At 43.1% G+C, this 14,102-nt stretch overlaps 1 protein-coding gene across 1 annotated transcript in view; it reads right to left on the bottom strand.

The window, feature by feature from the left end:
- Positions 1-1,584, bottom strand: part of MLIP (muscular LMNA interacting protein) — a 331,240-nt gene extending 329,656 nt beyond the window's left edge. Inside the window, exon 1 of the mRNA XM_056116919.1 lies at positions 1,467-1,584. Within this exon, the coding sequence (XP_055972894.1) occupies positions 1,467-1,529 (63 nt within the window). The 5' untranslated portion in view covers positions 1,530-1,584. The remainder of the gene's footprint in view (positions 1-1,466) is intronic.
- Positions 1,585-14,102: the final 12,518 nt, after the last annotated feature.

Below are 14,102 nucleotides of genomic sequence, written 5' to 3'. Positions count from 1 at the left end.
GTTCCTCCTCATAGTCCCCAGATATTTCTCCAATCTTCTGGAAGTGAAGCAGAAACAAGCCCAAGGCCACCTTTCCTCCAGAGAAAGTTTGAGAGTTTTATGGCACTGACTCCTTCCAAAGAATGTGTTTTGTTCACTTCTGTTTTACATTTGTGTTCAAGGTAAAATCAAACCTACAGAATGCCAGATCTTGTAGAAGGCAAAATGCTAACATGTCAAAAACTTCCAAACTTCCAATAAGAAGACTGATTTTTACATTTGATCACTTACCACACATCTACTCTAGTCCCTAAACTTCCGGTGGAATATTTCTATAAGTTCTGGGTCAAATTTTATGTCAATTTATAACATTTTAATGGTGTATCTACCTATATGGTTCTACAAAGACTTAGAACCACTAACATTTATGCTCTATAGAGCTGTTTTCTTTTTATTTCAAAATGCATTTCATATTTCTCTTCCTATATTGATAAAATCTGAGTTGGTATTTTTTAAGTTAGTTCATGACAAAAATGATTTGAAAAAATCAGGCTTAGGTTAGGAACTTCACATATATTATAGTTTCTAATGCTGAGAACAGCCTTCAAATTAGGTGTTATCGCTCCTCACAAAATAAAAAAAGATAAAAGGAACTTCAGAAAGCACAAACAAAATTCCATGTGTTGAAAAGTTGTAAAGTGAGAGTAAGCATTCTCACCCAGGTCTTTCTCATTTGAAAACCCTGGTTATTTCTGCAAGGGAATTTCAAAATAGTTGAAACACAAATCAGTCTTATGGGAAGACCTGAATCAGAAGTGCACCACAGTGATCATAAGAAAAAAGCTATACTTGATCCAATATATTTTTTCAACACTATGAAATTCTAATACACATTAGGAGTTTTGATTACCACATAAATCTTTTTACTCTATAGTTCTGGCTTTAATATCCTAGTAATATGTAAATCTCAAATACAAATAATAGTGCATTTACATAGGTTTAAAACAGTTTTAAAAAAGAATTTTCTGAAGAGAAAATTTTTTTCCTTATTCCAGAAGTTTGCTAACTTATTTTATAAAACTTATAATCATGTACAGTATTTATATATTTTTCTTGACACACACTCTTGGTACTTCTAAGAAAAATTGGGCTCTGACATTTGATAACTTCATATAAACAAACAAAATAATCTTCTAGTATTGAGGCCATAAAAATAAACAAATTCGGATTTTTTAAAAAATGGAAATAAACCACATTATTTAACTAAATCAAATCTAAACTAACATGAAGCACCAATAATTAAACTTTATTAATTATTTCATTATATTACTTTCAGTTATACCCACAAAAAACATTAATTTCAAGGTTGTTGACCAAAAAAACATAGAAATAAAGGCTGGCTGGTACAAGTTTTCAAACTATGACAACAATTCTCTTCCTGTCAATTATGGTATAAATCTGTGCACTCTAAATCTCACAAGTCTTACCGTCAATTTCTCTTTTAAATTCTCATTTAATGGACTTCCTTTTTCATGCTTTTTAAATTCCATACTGAGAGGAAACCAAATTATAGGGGAGGTAGGAAGAAAGAAAAAGAGAAAGAAGAGAGAGAGAGAGAGAGAGAGAGAGAGAGAGAGAGAGAGAGAGAGAGAGAGAGAGAGAGAGAATGGAAACAGAGATTTAGACTCTGTCCAGAAAATGATTTGACGTGCTTACATGTTAGCTATTGCAGTACATTCCAAGTTGCGAGTGCTCAGGACACTATCAGAAAGCCCTGGAGATAGTTTCTGGCTAGCTAGTGTTTCCATTTATAGATGTTCAAACCCCATAAACAGAGCATTGAAGAGCAGGCAGGCAGCTGGCCTTAGATAACGATAAATGTCACTAGATATAAAAGTAATCTCTTCAATAGGAGAATATTCCAACAGGTTAGTTTCCCTGGACCAAGAAAATGTTTGTGACCAAAAAAACGGGGGTGGGGAGGTGGGCAGGGAAATGCACTTTCAATGGATTCATTAATTCATTATTGTAGAAGAATAAAATGAACTCTAGTATATAAAATTAATTAAGCAGGTTTTTTTTAAGTTATAGTCATATACAAAATGTGACTCAACAATTCTGGTTCTTTTAAATTCCAACCTGTGCCTGGTAGTCCAGACATTCTTAAATTACTTTGTACTCCAAATTGTTAAAATCCACTTAAAAGAAAAGAACAAGGGATAGATAAAACTGGGAGGATACGGGCCAGACTCAGTAGAAGGGATAGAGAGCTTGCCTTGCATGCAGCCAAGCCAGGTTCAATCTCTGTCACCCCAACTAGTTACTCTGGGCACAGAACCAGAAGCAAGCCCCGAGCACTTGCAGGCATAACTTAAAAACAAAGCAAACAAAAAATAAACTGAGGAACACACCATAAATATAATCAAGAGGTTTAGGCACTTGCCTTGCATAGAGCAGACCCAGGTTCGATCTCCAGCACCACTTCTGGTCCATTGAACACTGCCAGAAGTGTTCCCTGAGTACAGAGCCAGGAGTAAGCCCTGAGCACCACAAGGTGTGACCCCAACTAAAATCAGCAGGTAATAAATAAACAAATAAAATAAAAGTTGTTGAGTGATATTTAAAAGTACTAACACATCATCTGGGGGATATAAAGTAACAGAATGGGAGTCGAACACCCAAGAATAGTTGAGATAAGTAGCAGGAGGTCTGCTCCAGAGCTTAGAAGCCGGCTGGCAGCATGTGCTGGGGAAAAAGACAGCTCAGACAGAGAAGGGAACACCAAGTAAAGGATGTTTGGAGGACTTGTTCAGGATGCGAGATGTGTGCTGAAAGTAGACTATAGACCGGACAGATGACCACTCAATACCTCTATTGCAAACTACAAGACCCTGAAGGAAAGAGTGAGCAAAAGGGAATGCCCTGCCACAGAGGTAGGGGGATGGGGGTGGGAGGGCTACTAGGATCATTGGTGGTAGAGAATGGGCACCTGTGGAGGGGTGGGTACTCGATCATTGTATAACTGAAACCCAAGCATAAAAGTTTGTAAGCCTACAACTGTACCTCATGGTGTTTCACTAATAAAAAAAAATAAAATAAAAAAATTATTAACACAATATAAAAGCAGTTTCTCCCTTCTTAAAAAAACTGATTTTTTTGTGGGGGGGGTTCATATATCCTGTCCTCTTGCACTCACTACAAAGAAAATCAAATTCATTTTTCAAATGGAACAAATGTTTTTTCAGAACTCTTTAGAAATTCCCTTTTTCAGCAAAACGGGTATGCACAAGGCAATACCAATTTTTTAAAACGGCTTTCAGAATAAGCTATAATTGATCATGTTTAAGAAAGGAATATCGGCTGCCAAACAGTATCCAGAGGCCCTAAAATTCTCCCCTGACCACACTCGGCCCCTGAGCTAATGAGTCAATGCTCAGGCCCAGAGATGTGACCTGTACACGGGCCACCAGGACCAGCCAGGTGGTACTCAGGACCTAAGGACACTAATGGCCCACTTGTCTTAAACAACTATTGTCACTGTCACTGTCCTCCTGTTGTTCATCGATTTTCTCAAGTGGGCCCAGTAACGTCTCCATAATGAGACTTTGTTGTTACTATGTTTTGCATATCAAATACGTCAGGGGTAGCTTGCCAGGCTTTGCCGTGCGGGCGAGATACTCTGGGTAGCTTGCCAGGCTCTCCAAGAGGGGCTGAGGAATCGAACTCGGGCCGGTCATGTTGGCTGCGTGCAAGGCAAACGCCCTACCTGCTGTGCTATCGCTCCAGCCCAAACAACTATTAGAGGGGAAATAAATACATTAGGAAGAAATGAATTCATTTTCAGTCTGCGTATTCCTACTTGGGTCACTCTGAGCAAATGACTTAAATGCTTTGGTGTGTGTTGCCTTTTCTTAAAATAAAGGGATGACAACAACCTCTGAATGTTATCCCCAAAATTAAATGTGCTAATGTGTGTGAAGATCTTACCACAGTGACTGGCACCAAGGGAGGTTCTTAGCAAAAGTGTGTGTCAGTATTTCCCAGCATGACATTATGTAGAAAAAAGTTGCTAATTATAGTATCAAAGTCCTGACAAATGTGGAATGGGAGAAAACATTTGCAAATCACTTCTCTGATGAGGGATTTGTATTCAGAATATGTAAAGAACTCTTACAACTCAACAATTAAAAAAACAAAAAAAGGCAAAGAGCTATGCTGTAAAAGTAGGTAAATTGTCAGTGGAAAGACACTAGAGCCTTGCCTATGGCTGACCCAGGTTTCTGCATCTGAGATCCTGAGATCGCCAGGAGTTATCGCTGCATGGAGAACCAAGTGAAAGTCTTCAGCACCTCCAGTTATGGCCACAAAACCAAAAGAAAAATAGGTAAACTATTAGAATAGACAACTGTCCCTAAATCACTATCCAAATGGGCAGCAGGCACATGAAAACAGACTCTGCAACATTGTGGCTGGAGAACGCAAATCAAACAATCATGAGAAAATACTTTCTACACATTAGGAGAGCTGAAATTAGAAAACAAAAACCAGACACTAATAGGCACTGACAAGGGTGTGGAGAACTTGGAGTCCTCACACATTGGTAGTAGGATTGCACAGAGGCACAGCCAAGTAAAAATAGTATACATAGGCTTAATATGATCCAACAATTCCACTTGCAAGTATAAACAGGGAAGAAGTAAAAATGTATGTCCACACATAAAACTCAGTATACAAATGTTAGTGACTGAATTAATCCTATGAGTCAAAAAGTAGAAGCAGCACAAATCATATCATTTCATGACTGATAAAACAAATATGACAAATCCATAGGTGGAATATTACTCAGCAATAAAAATGTATTGCTACATAAAACAACAGGGATAAATTTTACAATATGTTACATGAAGTACCAGATAGTACAATGGGCAGAGAGCTTGCCTCGCACACAACCAACCTGAACTCGATCCCCAGTGCCCCTTATGTCTTACAAGCCTATCAGGATTGATGCCTGAATGCAGAGCCAGGAGTAAGCCCTGACCACTGCTAGGTGAGGCCCAAAATCAAATATGTATATATGTTATACATGAAAGAAGCTGATATCAAAAGACACATATCAAATATTAAGAATAAAAAGAGAAAGACAGTTTTACAAATGTCAGAAGGGCAGAATGAGAAGGAAGTGATAACATGTATGGAGTGTTTTTTTTCCTGGAGTGATGAAAATATGCTGAAAACTAAATGTGACTACATAAATGAATAGATTAAAAACTACCAAATTATATTTATATCAGAAAGAAAGAAAGAAAGAAAGAAAGAAAGAAAGAAAGAAAGAAAGAGAGAGGGAGGGAGGGGGAGGGAGGGAAAGAAGGAAAGAAGGAAAGAAAGAGGGTGGGAGAAAGTAAAGAGAATGAGAGAGGGGGAGAGAGAGAAAAAAAAGAAAAGAGAAAGAATGAGAGAAAGAAAGAAAGAAAGAAAGAAAGAAAGAAAGAAAGAAAGAAAGAAAGAAAGAAAGAAGCGCCTGGGCATCTGGAGCTTGAGGTTGATCTCCTTGAGGTGTATGGAGTGCAATAGCTGGCAGAGAAGGAGGGAAGGAGGGAGGGAGGGAAGGAGGGAGGGAGGGAGGGAGGGAGGGAGGGAGGGAGGAAGGAAGGAAGGAAGGAAGGAAGGAAGGAAGGAAGGAAGGAAGGAAGGAAGGAAGGGAAGAAATGAAGAAATGAAGGAAGAAATGAAGAATGGAAGAAAGATATCCTTCAAAGCACATGAGATGGCTCTGGCTCTGAGGATCTCTTTATATCCACTGCCACTGCTGTCACTCTCATCCCATTAATTATCGATCACTCAAGCGGACTCCAGTACCATCTCCATTTGTCCCAGCCCTCAGATTTTAGCATCATAAACTTTATGCTTTCTCTTCGTGGATGGGGCACGACAGTTGTACGTCCTTGGGCATAATGGTGACGTGCTTGGCGGGCAATGAGCAGAGGTTGGTGTCCTCAAAGAGCCCCACCAGGTAGGCCTCACACACCTCCTGCAACTCCATGACAGCCCATCTCTGGGAGTGCAGGTCGGTCTTGAAGTTCTATGTGATCTTACACACCAGCCACTGGAACAGCAGCTGGCAGATGAGCAGCTCAGTGGACTTCTGGTAGCTGCGGATCTCACACAGCGATATGGTGTCGGGCCAGTAACAGTGAAATTCTTCACGCCACCCATAGCTGGTGCGCTCTTGCAGGCTGCCTTGGTGACCAGCTACCTGCGGGGCGCCTTCCTGCTCGTTGACTTGCGTGCCATCTGCTTAGTTTGAGCTCTCTCGTTCTTCCCAACTCAGCTGGAGACTCCTTCAAGCTTAGGAAAATGAGACCCATTTTTGCAACTGTTGTTAGCATATTTGGTACATCACGGGTGGCTTGCCAGGCTCTGTCGTGAGGACTGGATACCCTTGGTAGCTTGGCAGGCTCTCTGGGGGGAAGATGAGACTTTTCTAATCATCCCTGCAGGTGTTCCCAGTCTACTGAATGTAAGCTCCTGGTGACCAGCCTGCTGTAACAATTTGCATGCTGGCAACACGCACCTGCCTGCATCTCCAGGTAGCGCCTGGGCATCTGGAGCTTGAGGTTGATCTCCTTGAGGTGGATGGAGTGCAATGGCTGGCAGAGCAAAATCCCATCGCATAGGGTCTGTGCCAGGTTGAACACCTGTGCTAAGTCCCAAGTCACTTGGTGGTTGGTGGACAGCATCCTGCAGTGGACAAGTCACTGCATGGGCCACTGTCGCTGTTCCATGCTCGATGGTGTTGTGACTCGGCCCAGCCGGGGGAGGCAGTGATGCTGCACCCGCTGCTTCCGTCTTTCCTTACACCACCATTCTGTCTCAATCCTGCAAAGCAGCCAGTGATGTCCAGCAGGAATCATGCGCAGAGCTCCAGCAGGGATCACACGCGGAATTCCATGCCCGGTGGGCTGAGTTGCGCGTCATCCAGAGCAAGAAAAAGCCGAGTTCTCTTTATATTATCCTTCATCCTCTTTACATTCTCTTTTATTAACTTTTTTTTTTATGTAGGAGTATTGCTATTTATTCAGCCATTGATTAGACTGATTGAATTGGGCATGAACTCCACCTTACTTTTTTTTTCCCTTTTTTATAATTTTATTTATTGAATCACCATGAGAGCAGTTACAAAGCTTTCAGGTTTAAGTCTCGGTCATACAGTGAGACACTCATCCCTTCATCAGTGCCCATTTTCCACCACCAAAAACCCCAATATACTCCCATCCTACACCCTTCCCCTGCCTATGGGGCAGATGATTTCCACATTACTCTCTCTCTACTTTGATTACATCCAATATTTTGACACCAGACCCACCATTATTATTATTTGGAATTTTACCAACACTCAGATCTGCTGAAAAGGCAACAGTAGACAATTTGTTTTCTATTTCTGGTTATGAATAACATATGATGACGCGTGGCCACAGTTGTGGCTGCACAATTTTGGAATTCCAAAATTTTAACAATTAAATCTGGAGGGATTTCTGCCAAAAACTGCTGGGTTCCGAGATTTGTTCCTGAGTCTTTTAGATCATGGCCCTTAAGCAGTTTGATCAGAAGCCAGAGAGGCTGTTCATGGGCAGTGACTCAGGGTCTCGTTGTGAAGGGGAGGAAAGGGCTGACTCCACCCCATCCCATGAGGCCCCACATGTCTTGTCACTGAGGGCCCAAACCTGACTGTACAATGGCCTCTGGAGGATAGCAGCCACCGAGCCACCAAGAGGGAGCAGGCCAGGGCACGAAACCTATTCCCACCTGGGATGGCCTGGTGCCGGTAACCTACTGCAAGAACCGGACACATTTCTGCCAAAAGCACTGGGTTCCAAGATTTGTTTCTGAGTTTCTGGGATCATGGCTGTTAAGCAGCTTGATCCAGAGGCAGAGAGACCCTTTGTGGGCAGCGACTTTGGGTCTCGTTGGGGCAGGGAGGAAAGGGCCAGCTCCAGCCCCATCCCATGAGGCCCCATATGTCTCATCACTGCGGGCCCAAACCTGACTGTCCAATGGCCTCTGGAAGACAGCAGCCACTGAGACACCAAGGGGGAGCAGGTGGAGGGACAACACCCTTTCCCCCTGGGGCACTCCAGCACCGGTAACCCATTGTGGGGACCGGACGCATCTCTGCCAAAAGCCACTGGGTTCCAAGATTTGTCTCTTGAGACTCTGGGATCATGGCTGTTATGCAGTTCAATCAGGAACCAGAGAGACCTTGCCTCCAATTACATAGCTGAGCCGGAGGTGGTTTGTGGGTATGTCTCCCACATACCTAACTTTTAGCCATTTATTTTCTTGATAAACTTTGCCCCAAAGGCACAGCAGCAATTTTGAGCTATCTGGAAGTCTGACGGCTCCATCAGGCTGCTGATGCACTAGCCTCACAGGTACAGATTGACCTGCTGGCGGCATCATACCCCTGATCCTTCATTAACTTTTTATTAAGACAAGGATTCTCTACTAAGACAAGGAATGCCTTTGTCCATGTGCTTTTCCACACAACTCCTCCCAGGTAAATCCTTCGTGCTCTCCACAGCCAACACAGTAGCCCACATAATCCCCACTCACCACTTAGGATGGGTATTCAGTGTCGTACCTGCAGATGTCCTAGCCTGTTCCCAAAACCTTACCAGGAAAGTTTCTTGTGGTGCCCAAGAGTCAAATGCAAATCTAGCTCAGAACTAGCATTGCGAACTGATCTTACTCCTTCCTATTGCTAACTCTAGGTGTTTCTTATTCAAAATGTATCCCAATACCAATTTTATGGTCAAATGCAGGAAGGATGGATGGGTGGACACAAAAAACAAAATGCAGTGAATAGTTGCCAAAATGTTATGGTTTTCTCTCAGCATTCCTACACAACTTGAGTTATCAGCAGTAGTAAGTGTGTGCTCTACCAACAGCAATCACCGCTTCTGGAAAATCCCGGCCTCTCACCTTCTGCCTATCTGTGTATCTGGCTGAGAGAGAGTTGCTGGAAGGTTTCACTATCACCATCCTGAAGACAATAGCACAGCGGGTGGGGCGTTGGCCTTACACGCGGCCAACATGGCCGACCCGAGTTCGATTCCTCCGCCCCTCTCGGAGAGCCCGGCAAGCTACCGAGAGTATTCGATATGCCAGACACAGTAACAACAAAGTCTCCAATGGAGACGTTACTGGGCCCGCTCGAGCAAATCGACGATCAATGGAAGGGCCTTTACCTTTACCTTTACCTTTCTTTCTTTCCTTTCTTTCTTTCTTTCTTTCTTTTTTTCTTTTTGCTTTTTTGAGTCACACTGGGCAATGCAACTAGGTTACTCCTGGCTCATGCACTCAGGAATTACTCCTGGCAGTGCTTGGGAGACTGTAGGATAACACTGTTTTGTCCTTCCTGCATAGCCTCAGGTAGTTTAGGTTTATTGGGTCACACCCATCCCACTGCTCCTGAGTCACTCCCATTCTTTTGTTTATTTGTAACTAATTGTAAGGTCATATCTCTCTAGGATACTGAACTTATATTGTAAGTTAATATTGCCTTTCTCCTCTCCTTATGTCTTTTGAATAGTTTACTTTAAAAATAAATAAATAAATAAAGCAATGTCCTTTTGTATCTACACAAGAAGACAATTAATATTATGCTTTTGTAACTTGGGATTTAATTGGCTTCTAATATTATTTTAATTTTTTATTTTATTTTATTTTATTTTATTATTCATTCCCAAGCATCTGCTTTCTCAACTTAAGCCTCAGTTGCCCTCGCTTCCTAGCGCCCCTCAAAGCAGGATCCCAAAAAGGGACTGGATGGAAATAAGGCAAGCGATAAGGTTTGTGCTACCCCCGCATTGAGATGGGCCTGGCCAAAGCACCACAATTCTTAAATATAAGTTAAGAGCTTGATCGTGACAAATGTTGTCATGATCCAAAAGTAACAAGGAGGCTAGGACCCTGCTAGGGATAGGAAAGACTAATCTGGTCTGTGTACTGTAGTCTAAGATAGAGATGACCCCAGGAGAGCAATTCTATAAGCTTAATGCATCTCTTACTGTGTCCATACAAAATGATTAATATTATAAATGCTTATATGTTTGTTGGACAAGGAGAGGAGAAACACCCATGGGATTCCACCCTTGGGTGGGTGGTCCTGCTGAAAGAGAATCTGTCCTAGAAGCAGCATCCCCTGAGGGGAAGAACTTTAACCCTATTGATTGTGACCACACCTATGTGTAAGCCTAGCCCTTCAAGGTTGTGGAGATTTAACTAGACTGTAAGAGGAGGCTGGGAGAGAGAAGATCAGGATCGAGATCCTGAGTCAGCGCCAGAAGGAGAGAGGGGTTCCAGATCCGGGGCCGGGAGAGAAGGAGAGAGAGAGAGACAGGAATGAACAGGGATGAGAATGGACTAAAAAGCATCTGATCAATCTGCCGGCTTGGCCCTCACCTCCTTCACTGTCTGCCCCAGGGCCGGGTCTTCCCCGACTTGGGGGGCTGCCCAGGACCCCCAGAACCTGGGCAGCCAGGGGAAGAGCTGTTGGGGCCACCCCCTGGCCACCCTCGGAGTTTTTTACAGGGGACCATATGGGATGCTGGTAATTGAACCCGGGTAGGCCGTGTGCAAGGCAAATGCCCTACCTGCTGTGCCATCTATTGCTCCAGCCCCAAAGATAAGGAATTTCTTAAAGTTGAAAGTTTCACCATATAACAAAAATATAAAGCTGAAGCTGGACACAAAGTAAAGCACAAATTATCAGTATATGATAATTATATAATTAAAATAATCAGCCTAACAAGTTTAGACTTTTGTAATTACCAGTCTTCAATTAAAAAAAAAAAAAGAAAATCTTTTTCCACTGGAATATATTTTTGACTAATTTTCTGATGCTACTTTTCCCTTTCTGTTGGTTCTGGGCCATATTTTTAAGAGATTTTAGAAGATACAGTTTAGTCCATGTAAAGAAAGAAACACTTTTGTATAATCACTTGTGGATGGCAATGCATCTGTTAGAAGCATTAGAAACTATTTCAACTAAGTTAAAGCTATAAGAACTTTGGGAAGATTTTTTTTTAATATGAGCACATGAAAATGCAATTTTATCAAAAATCACTGAAAAATAGAATGAACAATTTTGAAAGTAATACTATCAACATTGATAATAATTTACAAATGTTAATGATTCTTATAGGACACTAAATCCATACTTACAGAATTTATAACATATAAACTGATTAAAACTGGTGTGTGATACAAGTCCAGCAGGATTCATTTTGTCAACATATCTACACTCAATTCTTACAATTTTCAGGCGACTTTTATTTCCTCATGCATGATTACATTGGCCCTTCCAGAAGTGTTCGATGGAGCACATTTCTGTCCTTTTTGATAACACTCAATGTATTTTCAGATTATTGAAGAGGAACTAGGATAAATATCCAAGACTCCATATAGTAGAACTCATTTTTTAAGTATGAGAATTACAATAAGGTTTCAAACTTCAGAAGGAGCTGTGGTTTTACTTTCCCTGACTTCACAGCTTAATCAGGACAGTTGAATTCCACACCGTGGTTCACCTACCCCAAAGCCCAGCAGCTAGTTGTTCAGGTTGTGTTGACATGACAGATTGCCGTGCCCCACAAGTAACAGCCCTGTGCCCTTGGAGACGGTGTGTCGAGGATATACTTTCAGTTTCATCGGTTGAAATTGAAACGTGTTCCAAAGCAATCACACTTACACAGAAAGAATGCTTACCTTTCAGCTGACTTGGAAGCAACCCGCAGGACCGTAATTTATCAGGGAGGTCACCGGCTGCATTCCTGGAGCAACTGACCCCTGTCAGTCATTGAATACAGCTGTTTACTCTGTAAAGAATACGAGGGATGACACACACAACACAGACACCAAATTTTAAAAGTGCTAGGCATAAACCTCATCCCAATTGGGACCACTTCACAAAAATTGCCGTTGCTACATTTTCCCAAGTGCTATCTTTGCTAAGGATGCTTCAGCAATTGTGAGAATTTGGAACCAAGTCTCAGGAAAATTCTGAAATCCAGCCAACTATTTTTTTTTTTTGTACCGTGCTGATGAAAATGTTCTGAAACATCCCTAAGGACAAAAGTGGCAGAGGAGTTACTGAAAATGGAGTTTCTTTTCTATGTGTCATGATTGGAGTTTTAAAATAAAATTGAGATGCCAATTGATCCAGAGAAGGAAAGTCATATCTGTGCAACATGTGTGTGACCCAGGGCAGGACAAACACACACAATGGCACTGGAGGATTGTCCTATGATCCAGCCTCCAGGAACTGCCAGTGCTGGCCAAGCTAACTGCAACTTGCTTGGTTCTCAAGGATTTGCTTCTCCAAATACTCCCAACAGAAGTGAGGGCCTGTACGCACCACAAAGGAGTTAAAGAGCTCGTGTGCCCCTGGCTAAGGTTCAGGACACCCAAGCAACCTGAGATTACTTGGAACCCCACAAGTCCTGCCACTGTAGTATGGTGGTCCTGGGCCAGTGCCGGGCAGCAATGCATTCCTGGGTCTTAGCTCTGACCACCCAGTATCATTTTGAATGCTCTCCAAGTATCACTTAGGATGCCCCCCAAAAAGAAGTGAGTCCCTGTCACCCCACATCACTAAAAGTATCCCCCACTATTTGAAAGTTGAGCCATGATGAAGCTGGTGGGTCCCCATGGGTGACTCAGATGAGGCAGAAAGGAGAGAAATGGTCACTTTCTCCAAGTCCGACTCTGCCACCTGGGACAGGCTGGGAAGGCCAGGACTCGGGAACAAGCAAGGATCTGATCTTCGCAGGAAAGGAGAGTCTGTCCTAGGCCTGACCCAGGCCTCATAGGCTCTTGTCTTTCTCACAGAAAGGAATTTCAGGAGCAGACAAGCAGTGAAGTAAAAACAGATTTGAATGTTTTTAAGAAGGGGAAGGAGAGAGAGAAAGTAACATGCTCATGGGAGTCGCGAGTTTCTCCAGAGGAAGAGAGAGCCTCAGTTCCACCTCAAAAGGGGGTTCAGGTGAGTGTGCTTGGCCACGGCCATGTGGGCACAACAGCACCTGGGCTTGGCAGTGTATGCCCGCTCTTTCTTTGCTCAAGGTGGCTTTTATAGGGTTTCTCCAACCTGACTTCTCATGGGGCTTTCTAGCTAGGTAAGGGTTCATTGCTAGGGTGGTTGTCCATGTGGGTTGCTTTGGTCTGGAGTCTCTCTGGCAGAGGTGGGGGTCATTCATGTGTCATAAAGCTCCTTCAGGTCCTTAACTGCCATCTCTGTCTCTGCTGAAGATTGTGTCTCTGTGGGATCCAGCCTCCTCAGGGTCGTCACTGGCACCAGGAAGATCTTCTCAGGCCTAGGCCTTAATTCTTACAGTTTCAGGACAATTGGATTTATTACTGCTCAGAAGTCCCACTGCCATGGACCCTCTCCTATTTCTCTGCCTGCTTCAATACCACTTTGATTTAACAACAGTCCATAAGAGAGGCAGGAGAGACAGTACAGTGGGTAGGGCATTTGCCTTGTACAGGCTGACCTGGGCCTCATTCCTGGTATCCCAAATCCCATCTGTCCCCTGAGCCCTGTGCCCCACAGGAGTGATCCCTGAGCACAGAGTCAGGAGTAAGCCCTAGACACCACCAGGTGTGGCTCAAAAACCTGAAACAACAAACAAGACAAAGGCTGTCACTGTCTCCTCAAAGCAAGCTGAAAAGTGTGGGAAGCTTCACTTTTATGGCATAAGCCTAAAAGCAAATGAGCCATCTTGCACTTTGCAGAGCTGTCATTTGCGACAGTTGGTGGGGGACAGAGCGCTGGAGGCTGGCAGTACCTGCTTCCTTCCGACAACCAAGTTATCCAGGCTTCTGTCTACTGCGTCTGCCCAGCTCTTACTGGACTTGATGGTATCCTAAGATTTGTGTGTTTAGTGTAGGAGTTTGCTTTTCATTCCCGTTTGATGCCACACCCAGGGTGCTCAGGACTCTCTCCTGGCTCTGTGCTCAGGGATCAATCCTGGTGGGACACAGGGGACCACACAGGGTGCTTGTGGTAGAACCCTGGCAGGTCACTTGCAAGTCAAGGGCCTTAACGCCTGTACTATCTCTCT

The sequence above is a fragment of the Sorex fumeus genome, unplaced genomic scaffold (genome assembly GCF_029834395.1).
Source record: "Sorex fumeus unplaced genomic scaffold, SorFum_2.1 ptg000033l, whole genome shotgun sequence".
Taxonomy (NCBI): domain Eukaryota; kingdom Metazoa; phylum Chordata; class Mammalia; order Eulipotyphla; family Soricidae; genus Sorex; species Sorex fumeus.
The sequence above is the reverse complement of the archived record's forward strand: the minus strand, read 5'-3'. Positions and strand labels throughout refer to the sequence as shown.